This window comes from Pseudonaja textilis, chromosome 5 (assembly GCF_049901715.1).
Source record: "Pseudonaja textilis isolate UNSWEBS1 chromosome 5, rPseTex1.2, whole genome shotgun sequence".
NCBI classification, from domain to species: domain Eukaryota; kingdom Metazoa; phylum Chordata; class Lepidosauria; order Squamata; family Elapidae; genus Pseudonaja; species Pseudonaja textilis.
Window position 1 is genome coordinate 75,342,498 of NC_141994.1, and position 14,679 is coordinate 75,357,176.

Genomic DNA, 14,679 nt, shown 5'->3' on the forward strand with positions numbered 1-14,679 from the left:
GATTCAACTGCCAAATTGCAGTCAGCCGGCAGTCAGCAGAAGGAGCTCGCGGCAGGTTGCTCCTAAGCACTGCGCCACTCAAGGCTCACAAATGTGTGTGTCTGGGTGTCAAATTATTCTCCAAAGCACACCAAAAGCACACTTTTAAAGCAGTCGATCCAGAGGACCAAGCTAGAAATAAGGGGAGGAATTTCCGGACCCACGAGACCAATGAACCCGTGGAATAGCTCCCTCCAGGAGCTGTGGGTGCTCTATCACTGGGGGGTTCAGAAGAGGTTAAGGACAGCCACTGGTCTGGAATGGTGTGTGGGGCCTCCTGCTTGAGCCGAGTAGGAAGCCAGGTGGGGGAGTCTGCAGGAAGAAGATTTCCTGGCTGAGGAACTCTGGAGTTGAAGTCCTCCAGGCTTAAAGTTGCCAGGTTGGAAGTGGACTAAAGACCTCAGGTCCATCCAACCCTCTTCATCTTTGGTATTCAGCGTTGAGCGTTCAGGTTGATGACCGTCCTTGTAGTCCGAAGATTCCAGATGTTTCATGGGTGACCACAGCACAAGCATCTTCCATTGCCTTTTGCCTCTGAAGCGATGGGAATGTCGGATTGTAATGGATGAGAAGGGAATTTAAGCAGGGAACTGATGAAGAGCTGCAGACCTCAGTGAGGAAATCTGTGGGTTCAACGAAGTTGGGATTATGGGTAGACCTGCAATCTGATCCTGCTCTTTCTTTTTTACACACACACACACACACACACACACACACACACACACGTGCTTCTTCTCTGCTGAACCCATGCCCTTTCTTGGGGTTGTTTCTCTCTCAGATGTTCTGCAGGAAATTAAAGCCAGGTTGCCACCTGGCTCTCTTCACAGCAGTGATGCAGATGCAGTTGAGCTTTCTGAATACATCACCGACTATCTCATAGGTCATGACCACGCCTGGATCGGACTGCGGATACAAACCAGGTGGCAGGTCCTTTCTACTGCTAGCATTCATAAATCCCTCTTTCCCATTTCTCTGGGGCTTTCTGAAGGACCCTCCAATGGGAGAGAGGCTGTCAAAAACTCTTGCCTTGGACAAAACATGTTATTTCCTCCTTTTCCTCACCCACCTTTCATGCCCACTTGAAGCACGGACTGCTGTGTTTAAAGCTGGAAAGGGTTGGATCCTGCTCTGACCCGCTTTCTCGGAACTCAGCCGCTTCTTCCATCTGCCTTCCTTCTCTTTGGGCCCACTCAATGGCTTTTAAACCTGGTTGAAAGTCTGGTGGGCCATTAAAATTGGGGACTGCAGCAGGCTTCCTCCCAGCTTTTCCATGTGTGCAGTTTGTTATTGATACACCCTAGCAGAATCTGCACGGCAGTCAGGCCGGAAGGCAAAATATGTGAGATAAACGGTTTTAGTAGCTTACATCAGTAAAACAGATACCTGTGTTTGTGCTAGTTAAATAGTTTATTCCAGTAAGAGTTTTAGCATAGTCAAAACAGTCCATATATCATTCACTAGTTCAGTCCATCCAGGGATTATTCAGTTGCAAAGTCCAGTGTCGAAAAAGAGGTCAGTAAACTTACAAATATCAGTCCAGTAATATATCTCCTCGCAGTAGAGATATGAAGAAGTCAAACCTCCTTTCTTCCTTCAGCAGCAGGGAACACGCAGTTAGCAAACCATCAATCCAGCAAACCAGCAATCGTCAGCAATCCAGCAGGTTTTCTTGCCCTCTATATGGCGGTTTCACACCGCACACAAAATTACATGCTTTGCAGTTTAAAGTGACACACACTTAAACTTACTATCATAGTTTATATATATTATTTTACCCAAACTACGTTAGGTAACCTTGTTATTCCTAACATACTCCCTTTTTTGGGTAATATAATATATATATCTATTTACAACCTTAACCCATAGTCATCACAACTTTCTTTGTGTTTGACTGAACCTTGGGCTTTTAAATTGATCAGCAATATTTTGTCTAGTCATACAATAAGGGCACTCCAGTCTTATTAAACCATTTTTACAGATTGCCTTACATTCAGATATCTAAGATCTGTATGCTTAGATCTTGTTTTCACAGCAATATTTGTAGCCATCCATATGGCTGCTTGATTGTCCTCATACACTACTAATGGAATCATTAACAGTTATTCCCATATCCAATAATAACTGTTTCTACAGAATTAAATCAGTACATAATAAAGATAGACATGAAAATTCTGCTTCCATTGTGGACATACTTATGTGTTGCTGTCTAATTGACCTCCAACCAATCAGTGCTTTTCCTAACAACAGTATAGCTATTCCTGAAGTTGATTTCCTAGTGTTTATGTCTGTTGCAAACTTGCATCAGCATATGCACTTAAAATCAAATCATATTTTGCTCCAGAAATAGTGCAATGCATAGTGCATTGTCCTTTAAGATATCTTAAGATACGCTTTGTCGCTTTGCCAGTGTCGCTCAGTGGGTTCAGCGTAGAATCTTGCCAATTGATTAACGCTATAGGCAATATCTGGCCTTGACCAATTACTAATGTACGATAAACTACCAATTAGCGATTGATAGATAGTCTTATCGAATTTTGGACTTTGAGCATCAGTGTGGCCAAATTCCTGACTCCTTGGAGTTTTTGCCAGTTTACAAAGTTCCATCTTGTATGTTTTTAGTAATTGATAAATCTTATCCTCTTGAGATATCTTATAGCCACCTTTGGTTTTATTTATTGTTAATCCTAGATACTGTTTATCTCTCCTAATTGCTTTTAATTTTATCCTCTTACCTAATAATGATATTATTTCAGTAGCTTCATTATTAGTTTTTGTAATTAAAGCAATATCATCTGTAAACAACAATAATAATGACAATGTTCCATTTGTCTCTTTTAAAATAAACATGGATCAGCTTAACCTTCTTTAAACCCTATATTGTTTAACTCCTTAACAATATATTGGTTCCATTCGTAACCAGATTGTTTTAATCCATAGAGACTCTTTTTAAGTTTCCAACAGTCATTATTAGTTTTATCATCCTTAATCCCTACAGGTTTCTTTAGGGTATATAGTGTGCTGCAATGGTGCATGCAGATAAGCAGTTTCTACATCTAAGTGATTTATGATATAGTTTTTCTTAGCTGCCCACACTAAAGCTGCTCTCAAGGTTGTTGCTTTTAGACCGGTGCAAATACTTCATCATAATCACATGCAGTTTGATTAAATCCTTGAGCTACCAACCTAGCCTTATGGGTAACAGTCCCATTTTTACCTGTTTTTAATTTAAATATCCATTTACAGCCAATGGACTTTTCACCTGGAGGTAATTTTAACATTCTCATAAACTTCCATTTGTTTCAATGAATTTAGTTCCTTCTCCATCGCTTCTATGCCAATTTTCTCTTGATCCTTTGTTGGATACATTCTAAGTTCTTCCACAGAAGTTGGAACTTTACTAACTTGGCAACTAGCTGTCAGGTGGTCTGGTTCCCATGCAGCTGAACGCCTAGGTATTACAGGGCTTACAGGTGGTACTACCTGTTCCCTGGTTATCTATTTCTTCCTGTTCACCTATTTCTTCCTGTTCTGGTCCTATGTTCTCTTCCTGCACTTCCTCTTTAATTGGTTTCAGGTTTTCTATCATCGTGTGAATGTAATTCACCTGTTGTTGAGTTAACAACATTATTCAATATATGATTACCAGCACATTATTGCTTTCCCTCTCCACAAAGTTTCAGGTAATTCCTGAATCTGACAAATGCTAGTAATTTGTGCCTTTAGTCTTTCTATAAACAGTTCAACCGTTTGCTTGAGCATTTTAAAATTTATATGCCCTAAACGTCTGTGTAACAAATGTATGCATTCATCATGAGGTTTAACGTTATTATACACTGTGTTAGCCACCTCTAATTGATTATCATTTAACACATACAATTCACCTTTTAAAGTTGCAGTCACTTTTTTACCTTCCTTTTCTATTATGCAGTTTTCTCCCTAAAGGTAACTACATAACCTAGTTTAATCAAAACTCTAACTGAAAACAAATTAAAGTTAAGTTGTGGTACATATAACATTTTTACATTTTCTTTTATGCAAGAACAATGTGCAATACCTTCACCGTTTGCTTTCACTTTCCAGCCATTAGCTAACGATATCTGTTGTGAACTCGTGGACATCTTAACAAATCTTTTCTTATCTTTCGTTATGCAGTGTGATGCTCCACTATCTACAACCCACAAATTATTGTTGTTCACAATTTCGTTGCTAAACATGGCTAACTCTAAGCATTTTTCATCCTTTTGATGCCTTTTTGCATTCTGGCTGGCATTATGGCATTTTTCTTTCTTGCAGAATCTAGCCAAATGTCCTTTTCTTCCACAATTATAACATTTTCTAATTGTGTAGGCTGTCAAAGATAATTTCTCTTCTTGTGGTTGTTCCCTTCTCAGTTGATCCCTTTCAAGCCTTCTCCTGGCTTCTTCAATTAATCTGCCAGTAATGTCAGTTAATGTGAGGTTATCTTTTGGCAGTACTTCCAGCCGGGTTACATAGTCGTCATAGCTCTCATCTAACGAAGACAAAATTATATAAAGCTGATGTAGTTCAGTGAAGATAAGTTCTTTTTCAGGCAAATCCTGAAAAATCCTCTTCATAGTGTTTATATGAGTCAACATGTCTCCATTCTTTTGAAGATGTGTTCTGAACAGCTTCCGTGTAAGATTTATATGTGCTCCTACACTGTCTCGAACATAAATCTTCTTTAAATTCTCCCAACACTTCACAGCTGTTTCTTCTCCACGAATATGGACAAGCTGCTGGTCACAGAGTGTCAGTCCTATTATACAGAGAGCTTGCTCATTCTTCAGTTTATATTCTTGTATTTTCTGGGCATCATCTTCATCCTCCGGATCCCAAGCATCTACCTCTGGTGGGTTTTGAATTATACTCCACAAACCTTCTCTGCTTAGAAGTAGGCTGCATTTCATAGACCATGAAACATAGTTTGTTCCATCCAGTTTGGATATTAGAGACAAACTTGGTAAATTGACCTGTGCCATCTTTCTCTGGATATTAAACTATAATTAATAAAAAACACAGCTGTCTGTTTACAGTATTGTGTAGCTACACTAACTCTCACTTTATATAAGCCTGTTATATCCTGGTTAGTCTGACTGTGCAGCTGGGCCCATAACCAGTGTTAGGGATACACCCTAGCAGAATCTGCATGGCAGGCAGGCAGGCAGGCAAAATATGTGAGATAAACGGTTTTGTAGCTTACACTCAGTAAAACAGATACACTGTGCTAGTTAAATAGTTTATTCCAGTAAGAGTTTTAGCATAGTCAAAACAGTCCATATATCATTCACTAGTTCAGTCCGTCCGGGGATTATTCAGTTGCAAAGTCCAGTGTCAAAAAAGAGGTCGGTAAACTTACAAATATCAGTCCAGTAATATATCTCCTCGCAGTAGAGATATGAAGAAGTCAAACCTCCTTTCTTCCTTCAGCAGCAAGGAACATGCAGTTAGCAAACCATCAATCCAGCAAACCAGCAATCGCCAGCAATCCAGCAGGTTTTCTTGCTTCTCTTATGGCGTGTTTCACACCGCACCCAAAATTACATGCTTTGCAGTTTAAAGTGACACACACTTAAACTTACTATCATAGTTTGTATATATTATTTTACCCAAACTACGTTAGGTAACCTATGTTATTCCTAACACAGTTTCCCCTTGTTTGCTGTTAGCGGGCAGACTTTCCTCCTGGGCTCAGCTGTAGTTTCAATTCCTGAGAAATGCTGGATCATAGCAAAAAGACGGGATGTCCCTCTGGAGTTGAGCTCAGCCCTGGCAACTTCCAGAATAGAAATATTAATTTCCGCCATAACACAGAAGTATGTCCTGCCTCCCTCACCCGACACACATACAGGTTTCCAGGATGGTTTCCATTTCCTTAGTGTCCCAGATAGTGTCCCTGGGGTTTTGCTGGCGGTCTCCCACCCAAGGTCTCATTGAGTTGGACCCAGTTTATTCTCCTGAGAGGAATCAATATCTTCCAGGGCTGCCATCTTGTGGAGCATGAGGTCAGGTGGCTCTCAAGCTGAACCAATGACTCCATGGACACTTCCAGATAGTTTTATTCTGAGGTGGTTTTCCCTCTGGATCTCCTGACCGTCCCCCATCCAAACATTCCCCAAGTTTAACTTGGTTTAGCTGTTCTAGATCAACCAAGATGGAGGGAGAGATGGAGAGGGAGATATTCCCTTTGGTCTGATCCTTAAACCTCAACACTTTGCTCTCTGACTTGGGCCCTGGAGAGTCCAATCCTCTTCCTCGGTTGGCCAACGTGGCTTCTCTTTCATTCCAGAAGTACATGTGGGAGTGGACAGACAGATCTAGAACTGATTTCCTGCTCTGGAGGAAAGATCAGCTCCGATCATTCCACTAACAATGAATTCTGTGTCGAGATTGTGAGCTTTACAGGTAAGCCTGAGATGGGGGTGAGATGGTTGGGAGGTGCAATTCCAACTATGAGGACCCATTGGATCCATCTTGGAACACTTTACTCCTTGGCAACAGGTTTGTTTGTTGGTCTAAAAGTAGCATAAGGGTCATATCAAAATTATACTAACATGGAGCATTAAAACCCAACCAAAACCTGGCACCAAGTCAGGTTTCTGATTTGAAATCAGCCCACCTTTGGGGAAACGCCAGGCCTTTCAAGATTCTACTACCCAGCCCGAGTTCAACTCCAAGGGAAGCCAAGTGATTTATCTCACAGAGGCCAAGAGCGTTCCTCATAGTGACTGTCTAAGGGCTCCCCAGTTCCTGCTACCTGGGAGGCACCTGGTTACCTGAAAGAGGGCTGCTGGATGATGCAATGAGGGTGCTGTCAGCTGGCCTCACTTTTTGCCTTCCTCCAGTTCTGCTCTAGACGCCTCCTGTGTGGTTTCATTCTCCGAGGCGCTTTGGTTAATCATGGTTTATCCCTTGGACTCATTCAGTCGTCCCAGGGCATACATTCTGTACAGTTGAGGGAACACAAAACGTTATTTATGGGACAAATAATTAAAAATGGAAGCCTCCCTTCCTTCATAAGATCTGTGAAGTGTTATAACATGAGACTTCATGTACGTGGGAAAATATCTACAGACCCCTCATACTCTGGCTATAAACTGTTTCCCACGCCTTCCTCGGATGCTGCTATGGGGCATTGCATATAAAAACAACTGGACAGTTTCTTCCCCCGTGCCATCACTCTGCGGAAGACCTAATTCCCACAAACTGATTATGCCGAAAGGTATTTCCACAGCTGGTAAGCTGCATCGCCACAGTATTATCCTTCTCATCTGCTCAACTCCTCCTCATTTTCTCAATTTTCCTACTACTTTCTCCCATTGTTATCTCTGATTTACTTTGTTATATATCATTTACTAATGACTGTAACTTATGATCTATTACATATATGACATGTCACTTTCTTGTTTACATGTGCACTTAGAGATTATGCACCTGGAGACAAATTCCTTGTGTCCAATCACACTTGGCCAATAAAGAATTCTCTTGTCTTGTCTTGTCTTGTCTTGTCTTGTCTTGTCTTGTCTTGTCTTGTCTTGTCTCTCTTCTTTCTCTTCTCTCTCTCTTCTCTTCTTCTTCTCTTCCTTCAATTGATTCTATTCTTCTATTCTGTCTCTATTCAATTCTATTCTATTCATTCTATTCTATTCTATTCTATCTCTATTCTATCTCTATCTCTAATCTATCTATCTATCTATCTCTATCTATCTATCTATCTCTATATCTATCTATCTATCCCATCTATCTATCTATCTATCCATCCATCCATCCATCCATCCATCCATCTATCTATATCTATCTATCATCTAATCCTATCTATCTATCTATCTATCTTTCATTCATCTATCCATCCATCTAATGTCTCATTCATCTACAGTAATCTATCTATCTATCTATCTATCTATCTATCTATCATCTATCTATCTGTCTATTCAGATCATCTATGTATCTATCTGTTCATCTATCTATCTATCTATCTATCTATCTATCTATCTATCTATCTCTATCTGGTTCATTCATCTCTATCTATCTATCTATCTATCTATCTATCTATCATTCTATCTATCTATCTATCTATCTATCTATATCTATCTATCTATCCATCCATCCATCCATCCATCTATCTATATCTATCTAATCTAATCTATCTATCTATCTATCTATCTATCTATCTATCTATCTATCTATCTATCCTATCTATGTCATCTATCTAACTTCCTACATCTATCTACAGTAATCTATCATCTATCTATCTGTTCTATCAGTCTCTATGTATCTATCTTTACAGTATCCCTATCATATCTATCTATCTATCTATCTATCTATCTATCTATCTATCTATCTATCTATCTATCTATCGTATCTATCTATCTATCCTATCTCATTTTATATATATAGTCTACCACACCATAGTCAGAGGACTCCTCAGTCACCATAGAGTATATGACAATTTTTCACATGGCCAATTAAAAACCCATCAAAAAGAATAGCTAAAAATCCCAGACTAAATGCACCAAAGGAACTAGAAGGCTGGGTAAGTTATCTGGGTTATAACACACCAAACTCCAAGTCCACTTTAGTGGGTGAGGGTCTCCAGCTGTGGCATCCTTGCATCCTCCTGCCAATGGGGGAGGATCCCCTTGAAAAGCTCCCAGCAGGTCCCTGGAAAATCTTTCTTTTACCACCCAGGGTATCGCCGAGTGGAATGACGCAATGCAGCTGCACAGCCTTGCGTCCTTTTCTGTGCCAGTGCAAACACTAGTGCAAATTGCTCCTTCACACCTGCTCCAGAGGGGGGAGAAGCACCTGGTGAAGTGCTGAGAAACAAGGAAGCCCCATGCCTGTCAACGTCTCCACTGAGCACCCCAAATTCGCTTTTGTGGATGCTTCCTGTCACTTGGATCTGACTTTGCTCTTCCTGATGGGCCAGGAGGTCTATCAAATTTGCCCATGTAGCATGCCTGGCCTCCTTTATTCTGCAGCGCTTCAGGAGACTGTGGACGGTTCAAGCTGAAGGCTAAAGCGACTCTTCGGCATGGCAGGGCTTGGCCTCTAGGGGGTTGGGTGGGGTGTCCCATCGGAAGGACCATCCATTGGTTCCCACAATGCTTTTTTGGGATACACGCCCACCTCACTTGGAGTTAGAGGATGGAGAATCTGCCCCCAGCCGATTGCAACCGACGCTGAGCACGGTGCAGCAGCCTGCTAGAAAGGCTGTGGGGGTTGGGGCGATGTGGGAGTCCCAGGGGCTGTGTGGGGGCCGTGCTAGGCTAGTCCTTCAAAGGGGCTCCCAAGATCGGGACCTGTTCTGGATGGCACCAAAGAGTCTCTGTGTCACTTTTCGGGTGAAAAGAAGGCAAACTTTCTTTTTCTGCCTTTCTTCCAATCAGAAAAGAGATAAAAATCTGCACAAACCATTAGCTACTCCTTGTCTTGAAGGCTGAAATCCATCACACAACATAAGTACCATCCCTACTCCAAAGATGCTTTCGGGCTTTTAATGCACGTCGCGCATTAATCCTTTGCTGACGCGTCTCTTTTCTAATTGAGATTGATGTCTCAATTTTCTCCTAGTTCTGGCATCCATCTCAGCATGCGGCAGTTTCCCATCTCCGCTGAAACCTTCTGACACACTTTCCTGATTAACAGTTAACACCTGAGGTTTAATTGGGGAAGTAGGATTCAGGGGAGAGAGGACTCTGAAAAACCTCCAATAAATCAGGCTCATATCTCGGATCCAACTCTCTCCCTCAACTTGACTCCCTCTAAGTCACTTAATAATGCAGGCTCAAAGCTCAGTGCCAGATCTTCTTCCTCGCTCGAACCCACATCTGCTGACTGATCAGGTTCAAGTCTCGGAGTCACAACACATACATACATACATACATGAACCATTAGGAGTATAAAATACACACTGGAATAACAGTTGAAATGTAAGTACTGTCAAAATGGACGCGTAATATACACAACATTTTCTTTTTAAATATCTGTATTGTATTTTGTAGTTTAACGTTTTAAATTTTCAATCAAGGAGATTAATGACTTGGGAAAAAAAAGGAAATAAATGTTAAAAACCTGGCACAAATTGAAGATTCCTCAGGTGGTCCTTCCTCCTGTCCTTTCTCCCTTTTTCCAGTGCTTGGGTGAAAATCCAGCTCTGAGTGTTTTCTGGAAGTCCAGGAGGGCTGAGGCTTGCAAAATATTAAGGGGAAAGGAACGTCCTTATGGCAGGGGCTGTCCTCGTCCCCCCCAAAAAGCTTCAAGCTCACTTCCTAGGACTCATAAAAATAATATTTGAGAGAAAGGACTAGGGTATCACTTGCCCTTCCTAGCACTCTGCTGGCATAGTAGAAGCTTGGTTTGGGGAAGACGACCCTGGCCCAGGACAATGCCCCCGCCTCCCTTCTCAGTGCAAATCTGAATCTGGTTCCTAGTTGGGTTTCTAGCTGCCTCTTCATGCTCTGTGGGGGTTCACTTTTGCTTTATTTATTCGCTCATTTATACAATTATCACATTTATTGGCTGTCCATCTTTACCACAGAGCAACTCTGGGCAGCTTACAATATATATATATAATATATATATATATGCATATATTTTAAACTTTCTTCCCATCTTGCTCTGAGTTAACCTTGTTTTCATAGCTTTAGTTGGTGGTGGAAACGCTGCCAGTTTCCTTAATTTACGGGGTAAATTTGTCATCACGGTTCCTGAGAACCAAAACTTTCTGACCTGCTGTACAAATAAAGATTAAGGAAAAGGGCAAAGAGGAGGGCAAGTTAAACACTCCTAAGCCAACCGCAAGCACAGCACAGTTTAAACACACAATACCCAGCCTGGTCCCTTAGCTTCAATCTGGGATGGGTACAGTCCCATCTGTATGAATGCAATACAACCATTGCAGTTTACTACCGGTTCTGTGGGCGTGGCTTGGTGGACATGGCGGGGAAGGATATACTGCAAAATCCCCCTCCCCTCCCCTCCCCACTAACCTGCTTTCCAGCTCTGTTCTCCTGGGCAGGGGTAACCAGTTGGAGCCTCCCAGCTGATCAGCTGGGACTCAATGGGAGGCAGAGAAGAAGAGACGGGGTTGGCGGGGGCCAGTCAGAGGAGGGATCGGGTCAGATTCTCTGAACAACTCAGAATTTCCTCATACGGTTTCTCCAGAACTGCATCAGAACCTGATGAATACCCACCTCCCTGAGCCATTGTATCAAATACGCATTATGGCAAAATCTTAGAGAACCTGGAATCACAGGGCTGGAATCGACTTTTGGAGGACATCAAGTGATCTCCTTGTCAGAAAATTCTCCTTACTTCTCTCTCTCTGATAATCCTCCACCCAGGAGTGGGGATGCTACTGTCTCTGCCCGTTTCTAGAGAACCGATAGCTCTGAAGAGCAGCAGATACAGCACCGGTTCTGTGTCTTCCTCTGTTTGGCTCACCTGCCAAGAGCACAGGCTCTTACTCTGGGCCTTTATTTCCTGCTTTTCAACCTCAGATGCTTTTCTGGGTGCTTTCTTCTGGCCAGCTGAGATTGAAAAGCAGCGAAAGCTTGCTTTTCAAACACTGTGCACCCATAACGCTGCTGCTTCAGCCGTCCGGGCGGCACAGCTTGCTGTTTTTACACACGCGTCGCAGCAAAGGTGGTTAGTTACCGAACTGGTAGTAATGCTGATTCTGAATCCCACCCTGCCTCCACCCATTATTTCTTGTCTGGCCTCAGGTGCTTTGGAGAGTAAGTCAACTGCCTCCTTCTCCTTGACAGCCCCTGAGGCACTAATACCACTCTCTGTAGAGCTCTTAGTGAGGCTACACCTACAATATTGGATCCAGTTTTGTAAAAAAAAAGATATTGAGATTCTAGAAAGAGTGCAGAGAAGAGCAAGAAAGGAGATTAGGGCAGGGGTGGGATCCAACAGGGTTAACTCACCGTTCAGTGATGATATATGAGGGTTCAGTGATTTACGATGTGCTTCCTGTGGCCCTGTAAATCATCATCAGCCTGGTGCCTGGACAGCTGAGCAGCGCTGCGTGCAGAGAAGCAGCTCTTTCAAAGCTCCCTTTTCCCGCTTTTTTTAACCGCAGCTGTGCCTCCCATGGCAGCTGAAGTTGAAAAAGCAGGAAATAAAGGTCAGGTGAGAGCCCAGGTGGGCAGGTGGGCAAAAATCAGCAGACATAGAACCGGTTCTATGTCTGCTGCTGTCCAGAGCTACCAGTTCTACCGAGGTGGAAACCCACCCCTGGATTAACGAACTGGGGGCTCAAATATACGATGGACGGTTGCAGGAACTGGGCCTGGCTAGTCTGGTGAAGAGAAGGACCAGGGGAGACAGGAGAGCAGCCTTCCAATATTTGGGGGGCTGCCACAGAGAGGAGGAGGAAGAGGTCAAGCTATTTTCCACAGCACCCAAAGGCCAGACAAGGAACAAAGGATGGGAACTGAAGAAGGAGAGAGATTCAACCTGGAAATAAGAAGAAATTTTCTGACAGGGAGAACAATCAACCCATTGAACAGAAGTTGCCTTCGGAAGTTGTGGGAGCTTCATCCCTGGAGGCTTTCAAGAAGAGAACTGGACTGCCATCTGTCAGAAATGATGTAGGGTCTCTTGCTTGGGCAGGGGGTTGGACTAGATGACTTACAAGGTCCCGCTCCAACTCTCTAGACCTATCTCAGTCCATTTAATGTGTCATAGAAATCTAACTTCTGCAAACACCCTTCCCCGTGGCCTCCAGCCATCCTAACCACCAGAAAAGCACTTAAGGCCTGTTTTTTGGCCAAGTGGTGGGCTGGATAGGGTGGGCTCAGATAGGGTGGGCTAGGATGGGGGGGAAAGAGTATTTAAGGAGGGGCTGCAAGAGGAAGTTCACTTCGGTGCCCGGTTGTTAATGTTTCTTGTGTTCAGAGAGGTGTGTCTGATGTTGTCTTACTTTGGACTGAGAATTAATCACGAGGTGGGCAGCTCTATGACAGCTTTAAATAAAATAAATAAACTTAGAAGGCCAAGTCATTGCCACGAAATCAATTTTGGTGTTTTTATCTGTTGCTAAATCTTTAGCGCAAACAAGCTACTTCCTGGGGGGGTGGGGAGTCCCTTGTGCAGCAAAGCCATTTCCCTTCTCCTTTGACCCCCTAAAAAGACCCACCCTGTTTCTTCTCTTGCCTATAAATGCCTTCACTCCCTTTGCTGGAGGAAAACCTGGAGTAGCCACTGAGCAGACTTGCTACACGTAGAGGCAAAAGGACAGGTGAGTGAGGCTCTTCCACCTGTGCACACCGGAGAGGTGAGGCCCCTGCAGCAGATCCCTCCTGCGCCTCTCTCTCTCTCCACCTGAAGGGACCTCTTGCAGGGGGGGCTTCAGGGGCTGTCCTGCTTGCAGCAGGAGGGTCTCCAGGAGGCAGGGAGTCAGGGGTCTCTGGGGCGGAGAAAGAGATGCCCAGGTGAGCCTTTCCAGGCAAGGCAGGATCGACTGTGAGCCCCCAAGGCTGCTGGATGACTGAGGAGGGAGAAACGGGGTCCAGTGTCCCCCCCAATTGGTTACAGGCTGCACCTCCCACCACCTCACTCTCCTCTTCCCCTCCATGATTCTCTCTGCAGGGAAGAAGCTGGAAGACCATGGGGCGATTCCTCTTGTCGACTCCTCAGCTTGCTGGTCGGGGCTTCTCCCCAAATGGTGAGTTTGGAAGAGGGTCTCAATGTGCCCAGAGAGGCCAGTTCTTCCCCTCTGACCCCTTCCTGATTTGACCCTCCTGGGCATCCTCTCCCCGAAGTTGCTTTTATCCCTGTTTGGCATCTTGTGCAATTTAGACCCCACCTGCTCTCTCTCTCTCTGCTCCAAGACTTGGGACCAACCCAAGTGGATTGATTCACACCAGGCAGGCAGCTTCCAGGAAACTAACCAAGGCTAACCCCAACCAAGATTTGGACATTCTGCAAATGCAGCTGCAAGTCCGTTTCCAATTTATCGCCCTCAAAGATGTTTGCAACCTTCAGCAGGTTCAGAATGTTCTGTGGGCCCGGCTGTGTCTCCTCCTCCTCCTCCTCCTCCTCTCCCTCCTCCTCCTCCTCCTCCTCCTCCTGGCCTCCTGGCCACCTTCTCACTGAGCTTCTTCTCTTCCCACACAGAAGCCAACAGCTGCTGCTGTCCCCAAGATTGGCTCCCAAGAATGGGTTTTGCTACAAGGTCTTCAATGATCCCAAGAACTGGAACGATGCTGAGGTTAGAAGTGCTGTGTGTCTGCAGAATCTCCTAGTTCAGGCAGAGGAGAAGTCTAGGCAGAGCTCTTGAAGACCTCACCCCACAAGTTCCTCTGGGTGGGCTGAAGTGTCAGGGCCACCAGGCTGGGTGCCTGAAAAAGCAGCAAAGATCATTATTTGAGGACAGTCTGAAATGCAAGTGTTCTCTGGACTGTATACTGGTGTGAGCTTTCATGGCTGGTATCTGTTGGGCAGTGCTGAGCCTTCCGGGTGGAGTGACCCGTGATTCAGACAACGGATTTCCTGATGTTTCACTGCACATGTGTTCTGGTGGCATCTTCAGGCCTCCTTGTCTCTTGAAGTGATGGGAATCCAAGAGTTTATCTCCTGGATCTAGAATGTTCAAGAGCTGCAGAATCTAGA

At 43.9% G+C, this 14,679-nt stretch overlaps 4 protein-coding genes across 6 annotated transcripts in view; 2 read left to right on the forward strand and 2 right to left on the reverse strand.

Moving 5' to 3' along the window:
- The window catches only part of LOC148125722 (C-type lectin mannose-binding isoform), a 42,665-nt gene extending 33,794 nt beyond the window's left edge, over positions 1-8,871 (forward strand). For all 3 annotated transcript variants that reach the window (XM_087935433.1, XM_087935432.1, XM_087935430.1), the window contains exons 5-7: positions 872-959; positions 6,347-6,487; positions 8,776-8,871. In XM_087935433.1, the coding sequence (XP_087791559.1) occupies positions 872-959; positions 6,347-6,487; positions 8,776-8,818 (272 nt within the window). In that variant the 3' untranslated portion in view covers positions 8,819-8,871. The remainder of the gene's footprint in view (positions 1-871; positions 960-6,346; positions 6,488-8,775) is intronic.
- The window catches only part of LOC113452052 (C-type lectin lectoxin-Thr1-like), a 156,930-nt gene that overhangs the window by 125,933 nt on the left and 16,318 nt on the right, over positions 1-14,679 (reverse strand). The gene's annotated exons all lie outside the window — the stretch shown is intronic.
- LOC148125724 (C-type lectin mannose-binding isoform-like) overlaps positions 12,111-14,679 on the reverse strand; it is a 7,366-nt gene continuing 4,797 nt past the window's right edge. The window contains exons 5-7 of the mRNA XM_087935625.1: positions 14,476-14,649; positions 13,205-13,282; positions 12,111-12,163 (exon numbers count right to left, since the gene is read on the reverse strand). Coding sequence (XP_087791751.1) covers positions 12,111-12,163; positions 13,205-13,282; positions 14,476-14,649 — 305 coding nt within the window. The remainder of the gene's footprint in view (positions 12,164-13,204; positions 13,283-14,475; positions 14,650-14,679) is intronic.
- Positions 12,929-14,679, forward strand: part of LOC113452212 (C-type lectin lectoxin-Thr1-like) — a 61,445-nt gene continuing 59,694 nt past the window's right edge. Inside the window, exon 1 of the mRNA XM_087935442.1 lies at positions 12,929-13,306. The gene's annotated coding sequence lies outside the window, so the exon portion shown is untranslated. The remainder of the gene's footprint in view (positions 13,307-14,679) is intronic.